This window comes from Manis javanica, chromosome 10 (genome assembly GCF_040802235.1).
Source record: "Manis javanica isolate MJ-LG chromosome 10, MJ_LKY, whole genome shotgun sequence".
Lineage (NCBI taxonomy): Eukaryota > Metazoa > Chordata > Mammalia > Pholidota > Manidae > Manis > Manis javanica.
Genome location: NC_133165.1, coordinates 9107268 through 9133315, shown reverse-complemented (window position 1 = coordinate 9133315; position 26048 = coordinate 9107268). Strand labels below are relative to the sequence as shown.

The 26048-nt window shown below is 50.2% G+C and overlaps 2 protein-coding genes and 1 long non-coding RNA gene across 7 annotated transcripts in view; 2 read left to right on the top strand and 1 right to left on the bottom strand.

Moving 5' to 3' along the window:
- Positions 1-14189, top strand: part of TXNDC11 (thioredoxin domain containing 11) — a 75408-nt gene extending 61219 nt beyond the window's left edge. For all 3 annotated transcript variants that reach the window (XM_073214761.1, XM_037020556.2, XM_073214762.1), the window contains 5 exons: positions 810-1602; positions 5652-5794; positions 6126-6235; positions 9343-9423; positions 13434-14189. In XM_073214761.1, the coding sequence (XP_073070862.1) occupies positions 810-1602; positions 5652-5794; positions 6126-6235; positions 9343-9423; positions 13434-14073 (1767 nt within the window). In that variant the 3' untranslated portion in view covers positions 14074-14189. The remainder of the gene's footprint in view (positions 1-809; positions 1603-5651; positions 5795-6125; positions 6236-9342; positions 9424-13433) is intronic.
- SNN (stannin) lies at positions 14123-24132 on the bottom strand. Of its 2 annotated transcripts, XM_037020582.2 has the most exons (3): positions 23989-24119; positions 23444-23520; positions 14123-17206 (listed from the first exon to the last, which is right to left on the bottom strand). In XM_037020582.2, exons 2-3 carry the CDS (start codon positions 23449-23451, stop codon positions 16855-16857), a joined length of 360 nt encoding a protein of 119 aa, XP_036876477.1. In that variant the 5' UTR covers positions 23452-23520; positions 23989-24119; the 3' UTR covers positions 14123-16854. The 2 variants fall into 2 exon arrangements, with proteins under 2 accessions (XP_036876477.1, XP_036876478.1); XM_037020583.2 differs by lacking the exon at positions 23444-23520 and having other exon boundaries at positions 23989-24132.
- Positions 24133-24240: 108 nt separating this feature from the next.
- The window catches only part of LOC140843975 (uncharacterized), a 104270-nt gene continuing 102462 nt past the window's right edge, over positions 24241-26048 (top strand). For both annotated transcript variants that reach the window (XR_012121974.1, XR_012121975.1), the window contains exon 1: positions 24241-24423. This is a non-coding gene — a long non-coding RNA (uncharacterized lncRNA). The remainder of the gene's footprint in view (positions 24424-26048) is intronic.

Genomic DNA, 26048 nt, shown 5'->3' with positions numbered 1-26048 from the left:
TGTTGTCTTTTTAAAAAATAAGTGGTGGCAGTGTGGAGGCTCACTTAAGGGAGGGGAGAGAAAGTGGTGGTGGCTTGTGATGACCAAAGGCATGAATTGTGGCAGTGGCTGTGGGACTACAAAGGGCCTGCTTTGTGGCTGGATTTGAGGCTCGCCTGGGTGCTGAGGTGAAATGGAGGGCTGACAGGTTTTTCCGGTTTGGTGATGCCGTTTTCCCAGAGAGAAAGGTACAGCGGGAGGGGAGGTTACGCAGGAAGACTAGGTGGAGAGTATGGTTTGGAACAGGTTGAACTTGTAGTCTCCTATGAGGCATTCATTTGGAAATACATATACCATGAAATACTTTGATCTACATGCTAGGTTTTTGGGAAGTTTATAGACTGTTAGTTAAAATAAAAAAAGAAGACATCATATGGAGAACTTTTAAAGATGTGAAGTAAAGTGCACTCAACTGTCAGTTGATTTAAATTCGTTCCAGGTTCTTCAGTGACCTGGGCATATGTGGTCAGGTGAGCCATCTCACTCACACCCCTCTCCTGTGCTTCCGTCCTTCCATGGTACACTAAGGCGTCTGCCTCTAAGACTGCTTCCATCTCTAAACTGTTGGTTCATTATTTGTTAGTAGAATGAGACATTCTGAGAAGTAAGCCAAGGCTCTTCACTAATAGCTTTTGGCATCGTGGCTTCTTGTCTGATGCCATGCTTACAGCCAGGTGCCTCCTGGTGATTGGGACTGGTGTGCTTTCCCAGCAGCTGTGGGGCACTCCCTCAGTACCCTCAGCTCTCATGAGCTCTGCCCTGTGTTGCAGATCACCGAAGTGGCCTTGGAGTACAACAACTGTCATGGGGACCAGGTGGTGGAGCGACTCCTTCAGCACCTGCGGCGAGTGGACGCCCCAGCGTTCAAGTCTCTGGCACCCGAGCCCCCAGCCCAGCTGCCGGACCCACCGCTGATAACAGTGTCTCCCTGCTGCAACACTGTGGTGCTGCCCCAGTGGCACGCCATCTCCAGGACCCACAATGTCTGTGAACTGTGTGTCAACCAGACCGCAGGGGGCATCAGGCCGAGCTCGCTTGGCATGCCGCAGTGCAGCTTTTTCGAGATGGCAGCAGCTCTGGATTCTTTCTACCTCAAGGAGCAGACCTTTTATCATGTGGTATCAGACAGCATAGAATGCAGCAATTTCCTAAGTTCCTATAGCCCTTTCAGCTACTACACTGCATGTTGCAGGACCATAAACAGGGCTGGGCTGGGCTTCATTGATTCTGAACAAGGTGTCTTTGGAGCCCCAACCATGGCATTTTCTTCCTTTGAGAAGAAATGTGAGGTTGATAAGCCAAGCTCCGTTCCTCACATTGAGGAGAACAGGTGTCTCTTCCCTGAAGTGGACATGAATAGCACAGACTTCACAGGCTTGAGCTGCAGAACCAACAAGACCCTGAACATCTACCTTTTGGATTCAAATTTATTTTGGTTATATGCAGAGAGGCTGGGCGCTCCCAGCACCGCTCCGGTGAAAGAATTTGCTGCCATTGTCGATATGAAGGAAGAGTCTCACTATATCCTGGATCCCACCCAAGCTCTTATGAAGTTCACCCTAGGTACTGTAGGCAGTGTACTTGCCCAAGCCTAATAAGTCGTGCTGAACTTAACACAGGGAACTTGTGTTTTGCGATCTCATTACATTTTGTTGTGGCAGTGATGTCAGCTCTTTAGCTCATTTGAAATCTTTGGACTGCAATTGGTCCTGATTTTAAAAGAAGCTAATTTTGTCTATTAAATGGATCAGAAACTTTCTGACTTCAGATTTTGGATTAGTTTGTCATTTAGCCCTCTCTGGGTAAGAGTCCAGAGTTCCAGATGGGCAGTGCCTGTCGTGTTCCCAAGATAGAGTAAGCTGCAGTCAGGGGGGAACCGGCCACTGCCGGGCAGGGTTGTGGAGCACATCCTGGGGGCAGATGGATATGAACCTGAACAGCAGCTTCGTTCTAAAGGAACCTAAACAGAAGGCAATGAAAGAATAGAACTGCCTCCTCTCTTTTTGTCTCACAGATTTGAATGTATAAATATCAAAACCACTAGACCTAATTTGTTCTGCTGCTGTTCCATAGCTTGTTGAGGAATGCTGCCATGACCGCGGATGCCTAGACTGTAGTAGCAAACAGATGTCAGGTGCAGTCAACAGGTGTCTGGCAGAAACCACTTTTTGGGGGCTAAGGCCCCTTTATGGGAACACGTCAGAGAGCTTGCCCTTGGGGCTTGATAGCGTCTGTGAACTGCTCCACACTGTCCTGTTCCCAGGACTTTGCTGACATCCTTGATGTATGTACAAGGAAGTGAGAATTCAAAAGCCATGTTAGTTCAGCCTCAGTGGAAACACGGGGAAAGTCAGTGTTTGCCAAATGGAGACAGGAGGAATTTGGTGAGGGGCAGGGGAACCTTTTAATTTCAAGTTTTAGAGAATCTGAAAGTAAGAGTAAACTCAGAACCTGAAAATAATAGTCCTTTCAGCGGTCTTCTTTTAAGTCGAGGTGAGGTTTGTTTCCTTCATTAGACATGTATGAAAAGGCTTGTGTAAATGTTGATTTTTTTCTATATCAAATTATACATTATAAACATGAAGGCTCCTGAGGATTTAAAGGACCCCTATGACCACTTATGAAGTGCATACTCTATTGATACTACAAATTGCTCATAATTCATGTTTTCCATTTACATTTGCTGTGTTGCGTTTTCTTAAAATGAAACAAGTCTGTATTGTTAATTCTGTTCAGTAATCCTCAAGCATTCAATGAGCTCATAATGTGTTCACATTGAACCTAAGGGTAATTTCGGGGAAGCCTTCTTCAGATTTTCCATGTTCCAAATCTGCTCTGAAACATCTCTGTAGCTCAGCTGTTGTTCGTCCTGTAGTTGGTGACAAAATGTGTAAAGGTCCTGATAAAAAAAAAATCTGTGTGTCATTGTTGGTTTGGAGAGTGAACTCTTACATCAGCTGTCTCTGGGACAGTTTCAGAATTTAGGTTTCATTCAGACTAGGAAATAATTTTTGGTTTTATGTTTCAGAAACCACAGAGCCAACTAAATGTTATTCAGATGCTGATAATGAGTTCTCTTTAGTATTCACATGCCATTCTTCACTTCCTCCTCCCTCTGCAGAACATTTCATTGTTCATTAGGACCTCAAAAAGGAGGGAGTTAGAAGAAAGAAAAAGAAGTGAAACTCAGATTAGTGCTGCTTCATATGATACAAAGGAGTCTGAAGACAGTGGAGTTTTTGGAGAGGGTAAAACTTGGCTCAGTTAGGTTTTTGGATTATTTATGGGTTTATTTATGTGTTTCTCCATTAAATATAATTGAATTTATTTTTCTTAACATTTTAAGAAAGAAATTTGAAGAATATGAATAAAGGAAACCAAAACCCTAGTTCCTTGTCCTCAAATTAATGAGTATTAAACATCTTCCACATTACAGTAGCTTATATAATAACTGCATTTGCAGGCATGCTTGAAGGTCTTAGTATTGTATTATAGGTTGAAACCTCTCAAAGAGTGTGGCATGTTAATCTATGCAGTCTCAGGTGTCTCTGTAGACCAGCCCTGTTAGAAAAAAGCAGAATTCCTAGTCCATGAACATAAGTGCCTCTAATACTGCATAGTGTTCTGTTATATAAATTCCTGTCTGCTGAGTTAATAGTACCAGACCCAAAGCTGCTGCCACCCTGGGCAGCTCTGGTCAGGGTTTTGCCTGTAGATGAAGTATTAAAAATGTGAGCCTGGTGAAGCCATCTAAGCTTTTTTTTTTTAATTTTGGTATCATTAATCTACAATTACATGAGGAACATTATGTTTATTAGATTCCCCCCATCACCAAGTTCCCTACACATACCCCACTACAGTCACTGTTCATCAGCATAGTAAGATGCTGTAGAATCACTACTTGTCTTCTCTGTGTTGTACAGCCCTCCCTGTGCACCCCCCAACATTAGACATGCTAATCATAATGCCCCCTTTCTTCCTCCCCCCACTTATCCCTCCCTTCCCACCCATCCTCCCCAGTCCCTTTCCCTTTGGTAACTGTTAGTCTATTCTTGGGTTCTGTGAGTCTGCTGCTGTTTTGCTCCTTCAGTTTTTTCTTTGTTCTTATACTCCACAGATGAGTGAAATCATTTGGTACTTGTCTTTCTCTGCCTGGCTTACTTCACTGAGCATAACACCCTCTAGCTCCATCCATGTTGTTGCAAATGGTAGGATTTGTTTTCTTCTTATGGCTGAATAATATTCCATTGTGTATATGTACCACATCTTCTTTATCCATTCATCTACTGGTGGACACTTAGGTTGCTTCCATTTCTTGGCTATTGTAAATAGTGCTGTGGTAAACATAGGGGTGCATATGTTTTTTTCAAACTGGGCTGCTGCATTCTTGGTAAATTCCTAGAAGTGGAATTCCTGGGTCAAATGGTATTTCTATTTTGAGCATTTTGAGGAACCTCCATACTGCTTTCCACCATGGTTGAACTAATTAACATTCCCACCAGCAGTGTAGGAGGGTTCCCCTTTCTCCACAACCTCGCCAACATTTGTTGTTGTTTGTCTTTTGGATGGTGGTGATCCTTACTGGTGTGAGGTGATATGTCATTTTAATTTCAAGTTTTAGAGAATCTGAAAGTAAGAGTAAACTCAACCTGAAAATAATAGTCCTTTCAGCGGTCTTCTTTTAAGTCGAGGTGAGATTTGTTTCCTTCATTAGACGTTTGAAAAGGCTTGTGTAAATGTTGATTTTTTTCTGTATCAAATTATACATTATATTTTGCTGTATTTTGCATTCCTTCCTGTAATTTGCATTTCTCTGATGACAAGCGATGTGGAGCATCCTTTTGTGTGTCTGTTGGCCATCTGAATTTCTTCTTTGGAGAACTGTCTGTTCAACTCCTCTGCCCATTTTTTAATTGGATTATTTGCTTTTTGTCTGTTGAGGTGTGTGAGCTCTTTATATATTTTGAATGTCAACCCTTTATCGGATCTGTCATTTATGAATATATCCTTATATCCTCCCATACTGTAGATGCCTTTTTGTTCTATGGATGGTGTCCTTTGCTGTACAGAAGCTTTTCAGCTTGATATAGTCCCACTTGTTCATTTTTGCTTTTGTTTCCCTTGCCCAGGGAGATACATTCATGAAGAAGTTGCTCATGTTTATGTCCAAGAGATTTTTGCCTATGTTTTTTTCTAAGAGTTTTATGGTTTTATGGCTTACATTCAGGTCTTTGATCCATTTCGAATTTACTTTTGTGTGTGGGGTTAGACAGTGATCCAGTTTCATTCTCTTGCATGTAGCTGTCCAGTTTTGCCAACACCAGCTATTGTAGAGGCTGTCATTTCCCCATTGTATGTCCATGGCTCCTTTATCGTATATTAATTGACCATATATGTTTGGGTTAATATCTGGACTGTCTATTCTGTTCCACTGGTCTGTGGGTCTGTTCTTGTGCAGTACCAAATTGTCTTAATTACTGTGGCTTTGTAGTAGAGCTTGAAGTTGGGAAGTGAGATCCCCATCTCAGCTTTTTAAAAGTAGAGTTTAAAGTAGGCCAGCTACTCTCTTTGTACCTAGAGAAGAGTTGATCTCATTTTCTCTTTATTCTTAGAGTCTTTTATTCAAAACTTCAGTGTTCTCTACAGTCCTTTGAAAAGGCATCTTATTGGAAGTGACTCTGCCCAGTTCCCTTCTCAGCATCTAATCACTGAAGTGACAACTGATACCTTCTGGGAAGTAGTCCTTCAAAAACAGGTATGGAATCAGGAGAGAGGGAAAAAAAATCAAGCCATCTATCCCTATTAAAATAATGCTCAAAGCTGCACTTGTTGGGGTGCGTGGTTGGCTTTGATGTGCAGATTACCCAAATGATAGTCTTATTCCAGAACATGCATGAATTACATGGGGGTTTTTTAATTGGAAAAGGTCCTTAAGAAAGCACATAATTGGAAAGATGTAAAGATGAAACTTTTCACTGTTTTTTGTGCTTACACAACATTTATCACATGCCTGGTGGACTCTAAGCCCAGTGAGGGAGCCAGGAGCTGGTTTCCCAGGCGTTAGTAACAGCCGTCTTCTTCCTCAGGACGTTGTGCTGCTGTATTACGCACAGTGGTGTGGCTTCTGTCCATCCCTCAATCATGTCTTCATCCAGCTAGCTCGTCTCCTGCCAGCTGATATGTTCACTGTGGCAAGGTAAGGAAGCCTGCTCGGCTGCCCCTTGGGCTGTGGGCCTGCTTTCACTCCTCTCTGCAGCTAAGCCATATGGTTTGCAAGGGTCTGCCCATTTTTCACTAACCTTGGTAAGACTTGATTGAATTTAATTGTCAGCATAAAACCAAGAGCAAAATCTCATAGAAATCAGTTTTCCTTTTGAATCCAGGTGTTCCTTCCCTGATGTTGAATGTTTAGCCCTGAATGAATTCATAGGAGGATAACTGCAGTTGTGTGGGAGCAGCGGTCACCTGGTTACTAGGGCAGCCCCCCAAGGGGCCAACTTCCTGTAATCCCCCAAGAAGGGTGCTCTCAGAGTGGCAAGGTACTGGGGCCTGGGCCACTGACAGGAGGCCAGTCCCTGATATGCTGCCAGCTGGCCTGGGACCTGGAGCAAGTCTCTCCACTGGGCCTGGAAGGAAGGTTGGTTGATACCCATGTATTCTAGTTTTGTGATTCTCTGGGTACTGTATGTGGGCTCATTAGTAAACAGAAATTTTTTTAAAATCATTGTTTTGTAAAAACAAGACTCAGTTTTAAACAAGTTAGTAAGCAGTGTTTGGGACAGACTGTTTAGATTTAAGCTATATCTTTTCGTTCCCCCCAACCCCAGCAAAAAAAAAAAATCAACATCCAGGTAGATTAGAATTAAATATAAAAAATCAGAAAAAATAGCTGGAGACTAGAATACTGGATTTGCTAGTTCTTTTAAAAGGTGGAAACTTTCCTAAGTGAGGCAATTAAAAATATAATGAAAAATGAACCAATTCCACTAGAAAAACATACAATGAAAATAAACAAGGAAAACAGAAGAAGGACCATAGCTACATTTTATAGCATATGTGTCTCACCTACTATATATTTATGCTGTAAGTAATGGTTAGAGCCAAATTTGAGGAGGTGGTCTACTGAGAGAACTTTATACATCCATGTTACCTGACTTAATCTTCACAACATTGAGTGAGGCAGGTGTGATGTTCACTGTCTTCTTACTGAGGAGGAAACCATGGCACAGAAGGATTAGGTAACTTGCCCAGAGTCACACAGCCTGTAAGTGAGAGGCTGGGATTCAGAATCAGGTGTTCATACTCCAGACCTTGAGAAATTAAAAAAAGGTTTTAAGAAACTGCTGGGAGGAAAATGTGGTCAATCCATACAATGGAATATTACTCAGCCTTAAAAAGGAAGGGAATTCTGACAGACACTAACCTGGATGAACCTTGAGGACATTAATGCTGAGTGAAATAAGTTACAAAGGACGAACACTGTATGAGTTCCACTTGTATGAGGCACCTGAACAGTCAGATTCAGAGAGAGAGAGAGTGGAAGGCTGGTAGCCCGGGGCAGGGGAGTTGTGCAGTGGGGTTTCAGTTTTGCAGGATGAAAATGCTCTGGAAGTGGATGGTGGTGATGGCTGCACAGCAGTGTGAATGTACTTAATAGATTGTACACTTAGAAATGGTTCAGATGGTGAATTTTAGGTTATGTGTATTTTATATAATAAAGAAAAAGAAACAGCTGAGAGGAAGGAACTCTAGTGTGAAAAAAGGATATAAACAGGTTTTTCATGTAAGAAGAGAGTAAATAAGCAGAGAAATTATAATCTAATAAATGTAAATTAAAACAACAATGTCATTTACACTTACTAAATTAAAAATGCTTTTACATGAGAGAACCTTGTGTTTATAAAGTGAAATTGGTACAGTCAAATGTAGCTGTTAGAGTAAATAAATTGGCATAACCTTTTTGGAAAGTGTTTCAGCAACATTTGTAAGAAATCACAAAAATGGTTGTATGGTTTTGACCCAGATAATTTTTCTTTGGGGAATTAGGAACACCAGGAGTCCCAGAGATGCATGGAGGACTGGTCATTGTAGCGTTTTCTTATATCCAGCACTAGAGAAATGGTTAAGAAAATTATGCTTGATGGGATTTTTACCCATTCGTTAGAACAAGGCTTTTCCTGCCATTAACTGAAAAGAATAGAGTGTGAAATATCTGATTACTGGTCTGAGTGATATGCAGGTATATATGCCAAGCCTGAATGGGAATTCCAGAAAGATCTGATTAGTGCAGTAGAATTCTAAGCAGATGTTTACACATGCTTTTCTTTTAATTTTACAGGTAGGTTTTTCTTTCAAGTGAAAATTAGGAGTGAAAAACATTTGATTATAGAATGAAGTGTTCAACACCATTCATTTTAAAAAACGGAACTCTAATGTTTTAGGTAGCCCATCCCAGGTGGAGGCTGGAGTGCCATTTTGTTAGTGAACCTGTATAAAGCCATGATAATTTGGTTATGTCATTTTTTTAAAAGTGAATTTCATCCTTCTGGACAAATGCATGGCACTGACACCCTCCACCCCACCCCACCCCCACCATCATGCTTTCTGAAAACTTCCATCAAGTTAATGATTGAAAGGTTTCCATCTTTTATGTTCACTGTTTATGAATATTGACATTAGAGCCACCTGGCCAAGCAGCCCTCCACAGACTATTCCCCCTCTTATAGAATGTTCTTTTTGCTCTGAGCAGCCCCTAGAGTTGCATGCCCAGCTCAGAGAGGGTATCATCTAGTTCAAGAGCAGATAAACACAGATTGGGTAATTGGGCATAGATATCATTTTCTGTATTAGAAAATTAAATCTGCTAAAAAGAAAATATACTTTTTGGCCTCTGTCCAGACTTACAAAATATAAAAGAGTGTAATCTTTCTTTTCCAGTTTTCTTACATCTTCAGAAAGGCTTGGTATATTTTATGCAATGATTTCTTTTCTATTTCCAGAGCTAATTCCAGGATTAAAGTAGTTGCCCAGATCCTGTCAGGTGGGTGGGTGGATGACTGGACTACTCAGGTGTCAGTGAGGCATTTCTTTAGAACCTCATTTTTACTTTCAGGACATTATATCTCCACTAGGTAAGTGGACAGATGTCTGTCCTGGATACACCAGCACTGCACATATGAGCTGTGCCCAACGCAGACACAGTGTGGGCCACAGCAAGTGCTCCGGGGCCTTCAGTTATTTGAGGTTCTTTCCAGCTGGAGTCTCTTGGGCTGACCTTTTACTTCTGTTCTTCCCCATTCCCAGGATTGATGTATCTCAGAATGATCTTCCTTGGGAGTTTATGGTTGACCGTCTTCCTACCGTCTTATTTTTTCCCTGCAACAGGTAATGCTGAAATTTTTCAGGATAGGGGCAGATGGGGTTCTTTTGCTGAAAATGAAATGAGTTTAAGATGCTTCACAGAAGTGAGATGTAAATTAATAGCTACTACTAAACTACTTTGAATAAAATGTGTCATTCAAAACATGTGCCATTAAGGACTGAAGGTAAAAGGCTTTGTTGTTATGGTGTCAGGTGTGGTGTTTGTTATAAGAGGTTTGTTTGCCCAGCCCAGCGTGTATGTTTGACAGGAGCATGAATGTGGCCATCAGAACTGCTTTGCTTCCTTGGCCTTCTGTGTATACTGGGGATGCAAAGTGCCCCAGTTCATGTGGGGCAGAACAGCTCACTTGCTGAGCCTTACAGGGGGTCACGTCCTGCCTGCCTCAGGCCCCCACACATGTCCCTTCTTACTGAGCCCTGCCAGTGACCACCTCATCCCTCTTGTGCAAGGAGGAAATGGAGGCTCTACTGCCCGCTGCATCCCCTCTCTGGGGTTCCAGGAACATTCTCCCCACAGGTGCAGGCTTCTGTGGAGGGCCTCTATAGGGTCATCACCATGTGTCTCAGTGTACTCCAAGTTCAGGAGCACAGCAACTATCCTGAAAGCCCAGCAGGCAGGGAGGGGATATAAGCAAAGGGACCACAGCTGGGCAGTTAGTCAATGTGGGTGCCCATGTTTTGGTAGAAAGGGAAATGAACTTTTGGCCTTTGAACACCTGATAAACCAGATGTTCTCTCCCTTTTTGCACATTCGCTTTTGTTTTTAAAAGGCTGAGTCCTCAGGGACCCAGTCATGGCTTTGACAGTATCTACAAGGAACGGCAATTGTAGGATCGTCTCACTTAGGTTCCTAATGCACATGTGACATGTACCGTTGTAATTTCCTTGCTTTATGGCAGCCACTGCTATGCTTTTTGTGTTTCTCTAGAGTGCTTCCTTTGTAACATAGTGAACCATTTCCTTGTTTTTTCCTTTTTATCTCAAAAGAATTTTGCTGGAATACTTCCTGTGGCAGGAGGGTCCTGTCAAATAGCACACTAAAAGCAGAGTGTGACTCACCCTGTCTTACTGCTGACTGTTAAGACGAGCCTTTTTATTTATAAGAAGCCATTTATAGTGCCACATAGTCAAGGAGTTGTGGACAGTAACACAAGCATTTTCATCTGTGTCAGAGGTTGAGCAGAGTTGTAATGACATGTAATTTTCGAATTCCAAACATACTTCCGAAAAATAGTAAAGTCATCACACCCAGCACATGCCATTGCATGGAGAAGTTGTCAGCAACAAGAGCAAATGACTGTGTATTAGGACAGAGACATACACACATTCAGAGAACTGGTGTCAGGGGTTGTGTTTGGGCCCATATCTGGGGTGAGTGTCTCATCCTAAAGCCTCCAGATGTAACCAGCATGGAGATGAACCCATGCCACAGACCGACCCTGTGTTGGCAGTCACCGCAGCCCCTTACTGGTGTCCTTGAGCAGAGAAGTCCAGGGTGAATATTGAATATGAGAAGACTGCCCAGGTCTGTTTTCATGGGAAGAGCTTTGGAATGGAACTGTTATTATTTCCTAAAAATAAATGATGGTCAGCAGTGAAGCAAGCTCCTCATAAACTGGTCCAAAGTGAACATTCAGTTTACTCAAGAGGTAAATGGGCAAAGGATATGAGCTGACAGCTTGAAAAAGAGGAAATAAATGAAAGAGATTGGTTGATAACATGTAATGAGACCCTTTTCATGGTACACAGGCTTATGTTCTTTTTAGTAAAAAGAATATAAAAGTATATATGTGTTTTGATAAAATATAAATTTGTGAGTGCACTGGGTGAGCGGGAGGGAAGATGTCAGTAGTGACCATTAGGAGAAGTGAGGATTACAAGTGTGGTCCAGGGGCTGCCTTTTGCATGCTTTTTATGTCCTTTGCAAATTGCTACGGTGAGCACATCTGTGATTTTTTAGTAATGAAAGAAACCTTAGGAAAGAGCTTGTGCTCTGCCACAGTGTGCACCCTGGGCCGCCTCCCACTCCTGGTGGGGCCGGCCTTCCTGTGCAGGGGCACCTCAAAGCTGCTTTTCCTTCCACCACTCTGTGTGACCTTTCAAAATACAAGTGCCCGGCCTGGGCTGACAGCAGAAGGCAGAAGGAGGGGTTTCACTGTCATGTGTCTCCCTGGGGAAGGACCTCACTTCTTTTGAGGAGCAGCCTGCCCTCCCTCAGGATTATAATCCCTTCTGTGGAGTAACTACCTTCTACCCCCTTTTCATTTTTATATTTGGCCTTTTACATGCTAGAGGTACATAAACACACTCCCAGTGAATTTAGAGGAGAGTCAAATAAACAGAGCTTTTACCATCACACTTTCAAAATGAGTACTTTTCCGGAAGCAGTTTATTAACATTCTGTGTCCTTTATACTTCTGAAAAGTTTGAAAGCATTTTAGCACACGTATTAAGTAGATTCATGAAGACTGCTCCAGAAACTCTCAAACAGCATGCTTACACATGTCATTTTCTGTCCTGAAACCGTCTCCAGATATGCACTGAGGTATCTTGGCAGCTCTTTCCTGGGGATGATTTGCATTTCCTCTCCATCTTAGAAGACCAGGTTTGGGCTGCAGAACTTGGTGGCAGGTTCAGCCTGCTGTGTCGTCGCCCACATTTTCCAGGGGCCAGGATGTTTTTAGCTGTTGACTGAATGGCTGGGAGGCCCACTTGAAAGCTTACAGGTTAACAAAACAAGGCCTTAAAAGGAAAGTGTGGCTTTATACTTAAGCCCAAAATGTTTGATTATTCCATTTACTGGAGAGTTTCCATAAGCATTGTATAAAATGGGGCATATGTCTGATTTTAATTTCCCGTGATTTTTATTTCACAGGGAAAGGACTACTCATTAACAGGACACTGTTTGTCTTTTCTTAGATATTTGGCTTGGGGGCTTAGTGTGAGGAGAGGGTATGCAAGCTTTTAATGAGTGGCTTCTGGGTGGTTTTTAAGGAATGCTGTGGTTTTTAGATTAGTACCCACAGGGTCTTCAGGTGGCCCTCACTGTTGCAGCAGTCTTGTGAGGTAGGTGATACTTGCTGCCCCCTCCTACAGACGAGGCAGTGCAAGGACACAGAGGGGCCCCTGTCTGGGACCTCATCCAGTGGCAGCAGCCCTAGGGGGCACCCCTGCCCTTAGCTGCTGCTGCTCTGGTGCTTGAAGGCCACATAGCGGTTGTTTTTGCCCACCTCTGGCATCAAGCTGGTGATTCTGATTTACTTCAGCTCTATTATGTACACACAGGTAGAAACTTTCGTTGTCAACACAAGTAAATGACAAGTTCCAAAAAGGAATTTTCTGTATCAGGACTTGAAACGAAGCCTTGCAGAAAACCCCCTTCATGTGTCACCTCCGTCGTTATCCTGTGCTGGCACACGGGCATCTTAATTCCTCAGAGTCCCTTATTTAGCCTGTTTATCAAGGGTAACATCTTCCCTGCCGTGGGAGTAAAAATGTCTCCAGATGTTGCCATTGTCTCCTGAGGGGGCACTTTCCCCCACCCCCACCCCCTTGGGTAACATGTAATTAAGTGCTGGCTGAAGAAATGGAGGAGTGTTTCAGGTTTTTCCTATAAGAACTGTGGATGGCCATGAGAGTGGCATGGGTGGTAGTCCTGCCCTGGGATGCCCTTCTACCCAGCAGCCTGCGCACACCCAGTGCCCTGCATCTGGCTTGGGCTTGGGAATGCTTGTCTGTCTTGGGAGGTCGTGAGTAGAAACTGAGCTTGTTCCTCAGGAACACACGCACATTGGAGATAAGCAGCCATAATTACAGAAAGAACATGAGACAAACTCAGTTTTGCAGAGGTTTTTTTACTCTTTTTTTACTCAGGTAATACTTTCCTTGCTTTCAAGAAGTAAAATCCTTGACATGTCTTTTGGTAGGAAGTAAACAGCCTGACCTTCAGTAGCAGTCTGGTTTTGAATTAAAAATGTGGGTGTGACTCGTCTTTGACTGTTTTCCATTTCCAGAAAGGACCTCAGTGTGAAATACCCTGAAGATCTTCCCATCACCCTTCCAAACCTGCTGAAGTTCATTTTGCATCACTCAGACCCTGTGTCCGCCTCCCAAAACCTGGCTAACCCTCCTACCAAAGAGTGTCTTCAGAGCGAGGCCGTCTTCCAGCAGGGGCACATCTCCCACCTGGAGAGAGAGATCCAGAAACTGAGGGCGGAAATCAGCACCCTTCAGCGCGCGCAGGTGCAGGTGGAGGCCCAGCTCTCCAGCGCGCGCAGGGACGAGCAGCGGCTGCAGCTGCAGAAGCAGGCCCTGGAGGAGCAGCACAGCCTGCTCCGGCTGCACAGCCAGCAGCTGCAGGCCCTGTACGAGCAGAAGACGCGCGAGCTCGAGCAGCTGGCCCGGAGGCTGCAGGAGCTGGCCGACGCCTCAGAACACCTCCTTGCGGAGAACACGTGGCTCAAGATCCTGGTGGCGACCATGGAGCGGAAACTGGAGGGCAAGGATGGAGGAGCCCTCACTTCGCCGGCGGAGGCGCACTCCGACCACCCTGAGCCCGTGGGGCCCCCCCGGCTACCTGCCAGCACCCCTCCGCCTTCCAACGTCAGCTCCACGCTGGCATCCGAAAGGAACAGTGAGAACAGGACAGACTAACTTTTAAAATGACATGAAGAAATCACAGGTGAAAATTGTACATTGGGAGTATATTTATGCAAATTTTATTGAAATTTATTGTAAATAAAGATTTTCTCAGTGGTCTAGAAAATCAACTTGAATGTCATTCAGCTTTTATTGAATAGGGATGACATCCCTTCCACTTATTGCACAAACTTGGTAGCTTTGAGACAAAAACAGTAGCACATTCCATTTGAAGACCTGTCTGAAAAATTAGTCCCTATTTTAGTGGCTCAGGGGCAAAGACTTCCCTCCCGATTCCCCGGCTATTGCTTCAGCACTGACATGTGAGACGAAAGGTTAATTTAACTGACTAGTCAGAAAATTTGAATGCAACAGTTGGGCTACTGAGAAAGAATTCAATGGGAGGACATAACTAAGCCATTTGAGTGTGAGGCTCTGGTGTCTACACTAAAAACTAGCTGCTGAGCACTAATCTGTGGTGGTTCACTGGGTCTACAGGCACTTTCACTTTCCTCCTAGAGACCTACTAGTGCCCTGTCAGGCCTGCGACCCTCACCCTGGCACTGCCATCATGCTGACAGGCCCAATTCAAGCTGCAAGATGCCATCCCTGGCAAGCGAGGTGCAAGATACGGAATCTCAAGAAATGAAACTAAGAAAGCGGCATTTAATTTCAAAACCAGAATTCCACTAGGTAAGGTAAAAACCTGAGGGCAAGGCTGACAGGTGACCCTCATTCTCAGGGTCAGACTGAGACGGAAAATGCAAAAGCCCCAGGTGCTCGTCAGTTACTCAAGTGAAGGACAGCCTGGGTATGTGCTGCTGACTAGAGAGCAGAGGTAGGCGGCTTGGAAGTCCGAATACAAGGGGAACGGATCAAACACCCATCCCTATACCTACGTTTTGCTTAGAAAGCAGCCTTCCCTGATCCTCAGTTGGCACCCCTGGACCTCCCACCTCCCACCTTCTCCCTGCCTGCACTGTGTCCTGCTCACACCAGCCCACCAGGTCAACTCTCATGCTTGGCCATCCCCTTAGGGGCCCAAGACCTTTGCTCTCCTGTACTAAAGCCCAGCTGCCTTCTGTGGGTTCCTCAGTAACCCAACTACCATTCTCATCCCCCCTTTCTGCTCACATTGCCTAACTAGCCAAACCCTCCCTCCCCAAGCTATTAATGTTTGGCCCCCAATTCTGGTATACGCTGCTAAAATAAGTGTCCCCTAAGCTCCCTCCTTGGGTCTCTAGAAAGCAAATTGGTTCAACATGCTTTTCAGAGGAGCCACCATCAGCCTGCCTGGAAGGCCGGAGCTTTGAGGGGCTGGGGGTGACTGGGGCAGCTGCAGGCCACCAAGAAGCGAGCACCCTGCCCATGCTGCCGGCCGGCGGCTCAAGTGCTAAGGGCCAGTGCTCTGCAGGGAAGGCCAGGGCTGGCCTCCAGTTTATCACCAAGGATGCCTACACAGGTCACATCATCATCATAGTTGAGAATGTGCTTGCTTAACAGTGGTGGGATTAAGAAATCTAAGCGAGTTCATGTATACACAAGGGGCAGCTTGGAGATGAGGGCTGTGGGGGCCACTGGCCTAAGAGCCACCAACCCCTCATCTTTGCAAAAACCAAGTTCAGAATCCGAAACTCGCTCTCCCCAGGGGACCCGCTAGACACGGCTGTCAGGGAGCCGCCTGGGGCTCCTGTGTGCATGTGCACACAGAAATGACCTCTTAAGAGCCGGCTCGGGGGACTCCCAGGTGACCCACTGAGGAAAGTGAAATCCAGTACCCAGCCGGTGGGTACTCATCTGAGAAGGAAAGAAACTAATTTGTGAAAAGGGAAAGGAGAAAAACCTCAAAGTCCGTTCCCCCTCCCCTCCAGTGCACAAGATATTAAATACAACAACACAGTTTCCCCTGGGCCAGCTGGATTTCAGCTAAAGGTAGCCACCACCGGCACTGGTGTGTCTAGCGACGCTTGCGCTAAATACCACTGGGTTGTGGGGAGGGAGTGCTTAGCATGCACAAGACCAAAGGGACAAGAAACTGCTCGGCCGCTGGGCACCTGGCAGCCTCGGGACCCATGCCCTGACTTGTCCATCACTGGCTCCCAGGCAGCCACAGCAACTTCCTTGCAACGGCTCCACTATCAACAGGAACTGGTATTAACAACGGGATCTGCCTACGGAAAGGGGTGTATGGTTCTTCCAACCACTGCTAACCAAGCAGAAATCACCAAAGCACCCCAACTGGTCATTTGGCATGTCCTATCCTCTGTGTGCACATACATACATATGTATTCCTAAAGGCCCCTATCCAGGGCCCTTGGGCCTTAACATGTCTAGGACCTTCCCCATAGCCTCAGCTCTGCTCTCTCCATTAACGTGATCAGTCCCATGTGCTCTACAGGATATTTTTAAAAGTCAAAAAGGCTTAAGCACGTGCTTCTGGGGCCTATTTACAGCTCACAGGTTTGTGAGTTCACACGTTAACAGTAGTAGCTCCATCAAAAACAGGCTCAGCTAAACATTCAAGTAACAAAAGCGCTATGGGGCCATGAACCCCAGCAAGGTCAGGTCTGCCCACTGCCTGCAATGGGCAGCCCCACCAGGAAGCTGAGGGGACTAGGGCCACCGAGTCCTGACTCAGGACAGCAGGGACCCCAGGAGTCAGTGGATGTGATGACGAAGCCCAGCAAGGCCATGCCAGCAGGTGTCAACCCTTCCCCTCAGCAGCATGTCTGTGGTTTTGCCCCTCCTGTGCCTCTCCGCTGGCTGCAGTAGGCCCAGGAACCTCTGCATTCCAGCTCAGCCGTGGACTTCCGGGCCACTGGATGTCAGCTTGGCCTTCCTCTCCACACATGGTCCCTTGGCGGAGTACTGCACCAGCAGGAAGGGCTCCTTGGTCTCACCATCCCCAACGATGCTCTCCTCGTCCTCCGACTGGCTGATGCGCTGCAGCCGCAGGTAGCACCAGCAGCCCAGGATCAAGGCCCCCAGGGCCGCGATGGCAATGAGGATGACAATGACCGTGACCACACCCGTGGTGGGGCTGTGGTCCATGATAGACATGGTCAGCACTCGGGGAGGCTTCTGCGGCGGGAAGCTCTTGGGGGCGGCTGGCTCAGTGAGGCTGGGACTTGGGCTGGACACGAGAGCCCTGAAAGATAAAGTGAGAACAGGCTACACTGGGGACCCCGCCAGGGACCTGCAGCTCCCCAGCTTGGGTTGGCGCTTCATGGGGTCTATTTTTAATCAGTTCTTAAAGCCTGCCAGTCCTGCCCTCATCCTAGTGAAAAACACACTGGTTGGCTCTCGCTGTTTTGTTGTGATGTGACCAGCGTTTTCTTTGCTTATGTGGCCCACCTGCATTTACTACCTTCGACACCTTCAGTGCTTCTACCAGACAGGCAGTCACCTTGCTCAGCCATGGAGCCTGAGATGCAGGGGAGGGGGACAACTGGGACCTGAAACCCATGGGAGTGGAGGCTGAAAGGTCTGCTCAAGTGAATGTTTTGGAAGTTCCTCACCAATGGGTGTTCAGTAAACGGCTTGGGACTGAAAGGAGCCGGTGCTTCATGATCACCAGAGACGAGGGATTCAAAAGCAGGGAAATGCCATCAACCCCCCTCGGGAACAGGCGACATATGTAATGAGCCAAGGTCTTCCGGAACACCCATGAAGCATGCAGATGACAGCCTTTGCACAGAGTGGAACCGGAGCCAGCCTGGAAAGAGCCCTGGTCCACCACACACCACCCGAGGGGGAAGCTGGCTACAGTCCCAGAAGGTGTAGGTGCTTGGAAGAGCTCCAGGGAGGGAAGGGCAAGGAGGTGTGGGACAAACGGGCCCCTGCCCTCACCAAGCTCAGCCTCTGGTGCAGGAGCCGGAAGGCAAACAGGTCAATACCTCAGATGCCTGTTGCTGCAAGTGCAGGAATGCTGTGCCAACAACACAGACTGGGTACCACACTGCTCAGCTGGGCAGGGCAGGTGATGCAAGCCCAGGCAGCTTGGGGAAGGACATTCCTGGCAGGGGAACAGCCTCTGCAGAGGCTCCGGGTGCCTGGAGCATCAGCGGGTTTGGGTGGAGGCTGGGACAGGGTCTGTGCGCTGGACCACCACCTCATCACCTAGTAGCCTCACACAACTCCCCCCACACCGTGCTGGGCCTCGGAATCCTCCTCCGTTAATGGGGCTGGTGAGGGGCAGAGGGCAGCACAGAAGATAAACAGCTGGGACTCAGGTCTTACTCTGTGTGATGCCAAGGTGCCCAGCAGGCTCCCTAGAATCCCAACACCCTGCACTTCTTTTCCTCCACCTGGCCATAAACAGAGCAGGTGACAGTAACTAACCCCTGGGTGTTTGGGGGATGTGGAAGAGCCCCCGAAGCCTTCGCAGAGGGCCGACAAGAAGTCGGCGCTCAGTAATAGGTAGTTGTTGGAACTTGTTTTTTTGAGAAGACTGACACCAATGCAGGCAGGTAGTGTTGGGACAGGCAGGCTTCCTTCTGCACAGGATGGAACCTGCTGTCCATGAGCAGAAACAACCTTAATTAGAAACTATTCTAATCCACACCAGGGAGTCTCCCTGCCTCCCAAGGCCAGGTTTGCCTGAAGGTCAAAGGTGGCTAAGTCAACGCCCTCGTGTCTGTCCAGGCACCAGACCCCTGAGTACCACCCCGACACCCATTCCCCCATCTGTCGAGGGGTCCTGGGCAGGAGGGGGCAAAATCCCCGCCGTCTGCCTCCCTTGTTACCACCTCCAGCTCAGGCCACTGCCATCACTCTCAACGGACTCCTGGGTTCACCTGTGCAGGACGCTGCAGCTCAGAGGAAGGTTCCAAGTCCTTACAGCGACCTACGGGACCCAACACGATGTGCCCCACCCCCTGCTCCCTACTCCCACTGACCTTTGCCCAGGTAGGTCCCTCTGCCCCTCACCCTTGTTCTGTGGGTCTCAGCTGGGCAGGACCGTGTCCCGCAGGGGACATCTGGCAATGTCCAGAGCTATTTGGGTTGTCACAACTGGTGGGGGAGAGCGACTGGTATTAAGTGGATAGAGACTGGGGACGCTGCTAAATATCCCGCAGTGCCCAGCAAAGCCCCACGACGAGAGCCAGCCCCAAATGTCAATGGTGTGGAGGTTGAGAAACCTGACCCAGTTAGTCCCAGTTCAGGCAGGGATGCCTTCCGACCCCACGGTCCAGGGGCTGTGATGGCATCTGGCTTCTGGGGCACGGTTACCTGCTTAGCACCCCCCACAATCAGGCTGTCTGCTCTGTGAGTGGCCCTGCACACCTCGGTGCCCATAAGTGCACAAGTGTTCCTGGCCTCTCTCCTGCCACCATCAGGGCTGCTGTCAGCTCCCACAACCCCACTCAGCCTGTCCTTTCAGGCCCCCAGCCAGGACAGGTGACTGCCGGCCCCAGAAAGCCTGCTGGCTGCGTTGGCAGAACCTGTCCCAACCTCCACGCTCTCTTCCTGCAACTGAGAACACCTGCTTGCCTCATCCCTCCCTGCCTCCCTCTCTGCCCCGGACCTCTTGTCCAGTGCCAGCTGGGGCCCTGCCCTCTCACTGGGCTCCTGGACAGGAAGGCAAGTCAGCATCAATTCGGAAGGGGAAGTGTGTGTGTACTGCAGGAGGAGGGGGGTGGTTCGGGGGCAGGAAGTGGGAAATCGAACGATGGCAGCAAGACCTGGGGAGCGCAGCCCCAGGGGCCAAACCAACCCATGATTCTGAGAGGAAGCCAGTGGTCTCCGGACTAATGAGGAAACTGAGGCAGAGGCAGCCTGAGCTCAAAGGGACCCTCTGAAAGGAGTGGTGACCTCAAAACCCTGCCTGCTGCCTCCATCCGGGCCAGGAGTGGGCAGACATGGCCCTCTGACCCCATGGGCACAGCCAAGTGACCAGGCCAGAGTCATGCCTGGCCTGTGGTCCCTGGCCCTCCCCTGGATGCATTTGTTTGTTTCTTCACTCAGCAAGTATTTTCTAAGAACTGATCTTTTAAAAAATCTCATCACATGATCCCCTGCTCAGAACCATCCCCGGCATCAACAGAATCCAAATTCTCTCTTTTGCCTGGTTTCTTCACACCCTCCTTGCCCTCCCACCTCAAGGCCTGTCAGCCTTCTGATCCTTCTGCCTGGAATGCTTTTCCCTGTGTTGGCTCCTCCCACTATTTGGGACCTCTCTGAACGTGTCTCTGGGGGATGCCTTCCCAGACCGGCCTCGCTCCGAACAACGCCCCCACCCTCCACTGGCCAGTGCCTTGCACTCCTTCGTTTTCTCTCCTAGTGCTCTCTGCTACCTGGAATTCTGGGCCAGGGAACATGGATCCCTGGCTGCTGCCTGTCCCCAACCGTGGACTCAGCCTGGAGGAGGGCACTGTCCATCTCACGGGCTGCTGCATCCCCAGCCCCGTTAGAGGCACACAGTAGGTACTCAATCATGTAGGCAGGGTGTTCCAAGCCCAGGGATACGGTGGTGAGTCAGAGGAGACCCCGCCATCATGGGGATCCCAGTAGGCAGCCCCCACCCTGGACCAGCTCCCTAACCCTGAAGCCACTCTCTGGACCTTCGGGATGGGTCCCCATGCCTGTCCCACAGACTCAAGGAAGCTGGCAGCCTGCACGGGAGGTCAGGCCACAGCCTGAGGGTGGGGGCCGGAGCACCGTGTGCCAGTGGCTCCCGGGCAGGCCTGAGCCCAGGGAGCGCAGCTGTGTCCCCAGGCTAGAGGGCGGGGAGGTGAGAAGGCCGCTGAGAAGCAGGGCCCAGAGGAGACCTGAAGCATGAATGCAGCTGGCCAGATACCCCTGAAGCCCCTTGGCCTGGCTGGACCCCACCCACTCAGCCTCTCCTGGTCCTCCCTCATACCCCTGAGCCAGGGTGTCTCCTGCAAGCCAGCTACCCCTCAACCTTATCCAGGAAAGCCCACAGGGTGGGGCAGGGAGGGCCACAGCTTGGGCTGGGTACAGACTCACAGAACAATCATCCAAGTAGTTAGCATATATTCCATACAGTCACTGCAGGCTCCCGACGACCCCATGGCTAATGCAAGTCCCCTTATCACCTGTTTTACACATGACACAGCCACAGAGAGCTTGAGTGGACTGCCCAAGTGAAGGGCGAGAAGGCAGATGACCCCAGAAGTGGGGTCCGGCAGAGCAAAGGAGGGGTCTCCTGAATGCCGAGGGCTGGGCCAGCCTGGGGGCCAGAGTGTACCCAGGCCTACAGTCTCTGGGCACCCTGGGGGTGCACCCCCAACCCCTATAACATCTCAGTCAGGATAAAGGCTGGCACTGGAAGTCCAAGGCCATCTGGATCCCCCCAGGCATACAGGCCAGCCCTCCACCCTTCCGCTCTGAGGTCCCCAGTCTTTCCTTTTTCCACCAAGGGTGGCCTGACCCTTGGCTCTCACCCATTCCTCCAGGAAAAACTAGCCAGTCTGCAGAAGCCACTCTCTTAGCTCCCCATCCCCTCCGCCTCTGCCCACCAGTGGGTTCAGGTCAGTCCACACCTCAGCCACCAGTGAGCTGAGGACAGGCATCTCCCACTGTCCTGCCATCCCTCAGAGGCTCATAGCTTGTCGAAGTGTCAGGTGGGTTCCAGTTACTCCTGCCTCTGCAGTGGACCTTGAACCAAGCCTTAACCCCATTCCATGGGCCACATCACACCCTCAAGGCCCAGGGAGCCAAAGCAGAATGGATCTGAGTCCCCTCCTCACCCCACCCCACCCCTCCATTCACTACTGTGAACTGTTCTGACGTAGCCAAGCAAGCTGCCCCTAATGGCCTCAATTTCTCAGTGTGTAAAATGGGAATGAGGCCCTACCCCACTACCCAGGTTGTGGGGAGGGTGAGAAGGGATAAATATGAAAACCTAAGGTTCCATGGGGCCAATGGGTTTGCAACTCACTAGGCACTGTGCTTTCCTGAGGGCTACAGGGAAGACAATGAGCCCCCAGCACCCCCTTCCACCAAAGACCTGCTTCCCAGGAGGGTACAGTGTCTAATTCAGGCCCAATGCCACAAATAGTCCCTTCTTCTTGATTAACTGGCAACTGAGTGTTGCCTGGCACAGCTGGACACCAGCCGGCCACCCTTGTTCTGCGGCCGCCACCTTCTGGGGCTGCCTTGTTTAAAGGAGGCCAACCACGACCCCAGAGACTGCCCTTGGGGGTTAAGCCCCTGCCCCCCAAAAAGCCATCTGTCAGGTGTGCCCACAAACCAGGCTCTGCCTCTTGAGGGAACCTCAGTTCACAAACCACAAACACTTCCTCCTGGCTTCTGATTAGGAACACAGGGTTGTAGGGACGACAGGGCACTGCTGGGCCCACCCAGTGCACACGGATTCAAACCCAGGCAGCCTGGATCCACAATTCCAGATTTCAACCCCAACACGAGGTGCAAGGGCACTGGGACCCAAGGACGCATCACACAAGGTCCTGCCCTCCGAAGCCAGGACCAAGCCCAGCAGATACTGAGGGGAGACTAATTACTACGGGACTATGCCCAGCTCTATGGCTGGTGTCATGTCGGCCTCCACCCTCCACCCGTTGCCACCCCATCCTTCTGAAGAGGAAACTCGCACCAGAACCCCCTAGGTTCCCCTGCGCATAAGAGGAAGCTGCTGCAGACAGAGCCCAGGGGCTGTCCCAAGGTCAGTCCCGCTCTCCCACAGGCCTGAGGCTCATGCCCGCACCCTGTGACTCAGCCACTGGTCATTCTCACAGGCTACCCCAGGGTCTGCCCACTTGGCCAAACAACTTTGGTAATGGCAGTAGATGCCTGACAAAAGTTGGCGATGGTTACTATATACCAGACTCCAAGCTGAACACTTCACACAGATCATCTTTCAACTCTCAAAACAACGCTGGGCTTGACCTTGTGCCCTATGCCCACTTTGCAAATAAAGAATCTGTGTTTCAGAAAAGTTAAGTCAATTGCCCAAGGTCACACAGCTCAAAAGTAGGTGCACAGGGATTCAAACCCAGGCAGCCTGGATCCACAATCCCTGATTTCAACACAAACACTAAAATGTTATATTCTTGATCCCCACCTCCCCACTCCCGTGCCTGAGGGGCCAGGTGAACCCCTGTGTGGCCTCTGCCAGGGCAGGTTGGGTGACCGAGGCGACTGTTCGGATGCTGGGGACACAGGGGCGACAAGCGCCCTGGAAGCTCCCGCGTGCTAAGCGCGGGCGACGTGCAGGCGCGGTGCCAGGCGCGCTCCTCGCACCCTCTCATTTAACCCTGCCAGGCGACGCGGCGCTCTCCCCCGCTCTAACAGGGAGCTAGGCGAGGCGGCAGCAAGGCGCTCGGCCAAGGGGGCGACAGCTGGAGAAGCTAGTCGGGTCGACCTGACTTGGGCGGGGTGGCGGGGTGGGAGGGCCACAGACCTATTCATCCCCACGTCGCGCAGTCACCGCCGACGGTACCGGGCGCAAACGGTGCGCCGGGTCCTCAGTTTCCCCACCTGCGAAATAGAGGCCACATATCGCCAGGACCCTCACCCCATCCCTACCCGCCGGAGCCCTCCTGATTATCTGGGAGCTGCTGCCAGGACCCCCGCCTCCACCGTTATTTAAAAAAAACCCGGAGGTGTCCAGAAGAGCGCGGCTGCTGGCGGGGGCGCGGCACTGCGGGCCGCGGAGAGAGGCATGTACTGCTGAGGGGGAAACCCGCTCCCCTCCACACGGCCGTCGCCCCCCGCCGCCTCCTTTGTGCTGATCTCGCCGCAGCGCAGCGGACAAAGAACCCCCGCCCGCGGGCGCGGCTATCCTGAACAGACCCTCCCCCGAGGCCGCGCCCCCACCGCCGCCCCGAGACCCCCGGCCCGCGGCCAGGCCGCCCCGCGCCCGCCCCTACCCCACCGAGGGCTGACCCTTCCCCTCCTGCAAGTCTCCGCCAGGCCCGAGCGCCCAGCCCGCCAGGCCCCGCTCACCATGGCGCTGCCCGCAGCCCGGCTCGATTGCCCCGCAGCAGCCCAGCGGGCCCGGCTCTGCCCGCCCGCCCGCCAGCCGGTCGGGCCGCAGCGCACCGTCGGGACGCAGGATCCCCGCTCTGCGGCGGGAGGGGCGACCCCGGCCCCGCCCAGCAGGGGAAGGCCGCCTGCGCGGCCAATGGGAGCCTGCGCTGGGACGGCGGGGCGGGGCGGGAAGGGGCGGGGTCACGTGCACACGGGCGGGAGGCCCGCGCGGGGCGGGGGCTGCACGCAGCTGGCGGAACGCGGGGCGCGGGGGCGGGTTCCGCCTCAGCTCGCGCCGATTGGGCGACGATTGGCTGGAGCGTGGGGCGCGTGGCCAGGCACCCCAGTCAAACCCTCGGAGATTGCCCTAGTTTTTGCCCTCTGAAAGGGGGAAACTGAGGCGCTCGGCAGGTAAGAGTGTCGCCGGAAATCGGGTCGGGGCGGAGTGTACTACGAACACCGCAAATAAGGACCCTGCCCACGCGGAGTTCTCATTCTGCAGCGGCCTGAGGCTGCGGCGAATTTGCAGTCCCTTGGCCGCTTATAATCATGGTTACTTAAAGCAATAACCCTGTGGTTAGAACCCTCCGGCCAAGTGCCACCACCTGTGCTAACCCCTCAACACATTTTATCTAAATGACCCGGGAAGGGAGAACTACCCACTGTATAGCCCAGGAGGCCAAGGCTCCCAAGGGCTGAAGAAGCACAGCCAACTCTTGCAAGAGGCAGGGTTCAGGGCCAGGCCTGTCTGCGTGGGAACAAGGCACCAGCTAGTGCAGCAATCTCCACCTGTCCACCCAGCCAGAGAACATCCCCACTGTGGCCAGCTGGGGCCCACACCAAGGGGGAGAGTGGGTCCTTCAAGGCCTCTGGGTCACCACCTCTGGCTTGGAGGGCAGAAGGGACGCAGGTGGAGTCCCTCATCCTGGGAGCTGGGGGGCTTGTCCCCCTGAGAGTTGACCCTGGCAGTTGAGGGAGGGCCCAGCTCACAAGGTGGTGGTGCCAGGCTCTTTTCCCTCCCTCCAGCCCCGTGGTCTCTCCGGGCGGCTGTTTCCCACCTCTGGGACTTTGCCTTGTGATTCCCTCCCACTGAAACATTCTTCCACTCCGGCTTTCAGATCTCAGCTTCAGTGTCTTTCCTCAGGGGGGCCCTCCCAGAACTGCATCCAAGAGTGTTGTTATCCTCCCTGCCCTGCACTGTGAAATTGTACATTTTCCAGGGCGTGTGATTAACTTTTGGTCTGTCTCTCCACTGGATTAGGTCCGTTCTGTTCATTGCTGTGTATGCAGAACAGACCTGGCACACAACAGTAGGTGCTGAATGTCTGTTGAATGCATGAATGAATGAATGAATGAACTGATTGCAGACTCCAGTCCTGGCCCAGCCACACCCTAGCCTAAAGGCCAGGCCCAGATAAGTGAGCTGGGGGTTAAGCAGGAATGGGGGACAGGGAGGCAGAGGGAGCCCAGAGTAGATGCCCAGTGCTGCCCTCCAAGGCTCGTGCCCTCTAAGCCGCACCGGGGAGCCCAGAGTGGATAGAGGCAGGTTCTTCCCCCAGAGCCAGTTCCAGGGGCCTCTGCAGTCCCAGCCTCAGGTTTCCAAAGACCTCGTTAGTGGTGAGGACGTGGGAGGGACAGGGCTTGGAGCCCCAGAGCCAGGGCTTGCAAAACGATGGAGGCAGGGACCCTTTGTGGGGACAGATTCTGGGTAAAAAATGGTGAGGGCAATCAGTGTGACACAGAAGTTGGGAGTCGGACTACCTGGGTGTAAACTCAGCCTGACTGCTGAATAGCTTTGGAAAAGCAGCCTAACCTCTCTGTCCCTCAGTCTTGGCATCTGAAAAATGGGAGTGATATTAAAGTTGACCTCACAGGATGGTTGTGAGCGCATCCAGGGCTTGGTACAGAGGAAGGAGTCCCACCCATTCACTACTGACATCAGTACTAGGTGTGGGGGTGACCTTGGGCTTCCCCATTTTGATCTTGGGCAAGTCACTGCACTTCTCTGAACCTCGGGCTCCTTCTTTTCACAGTGG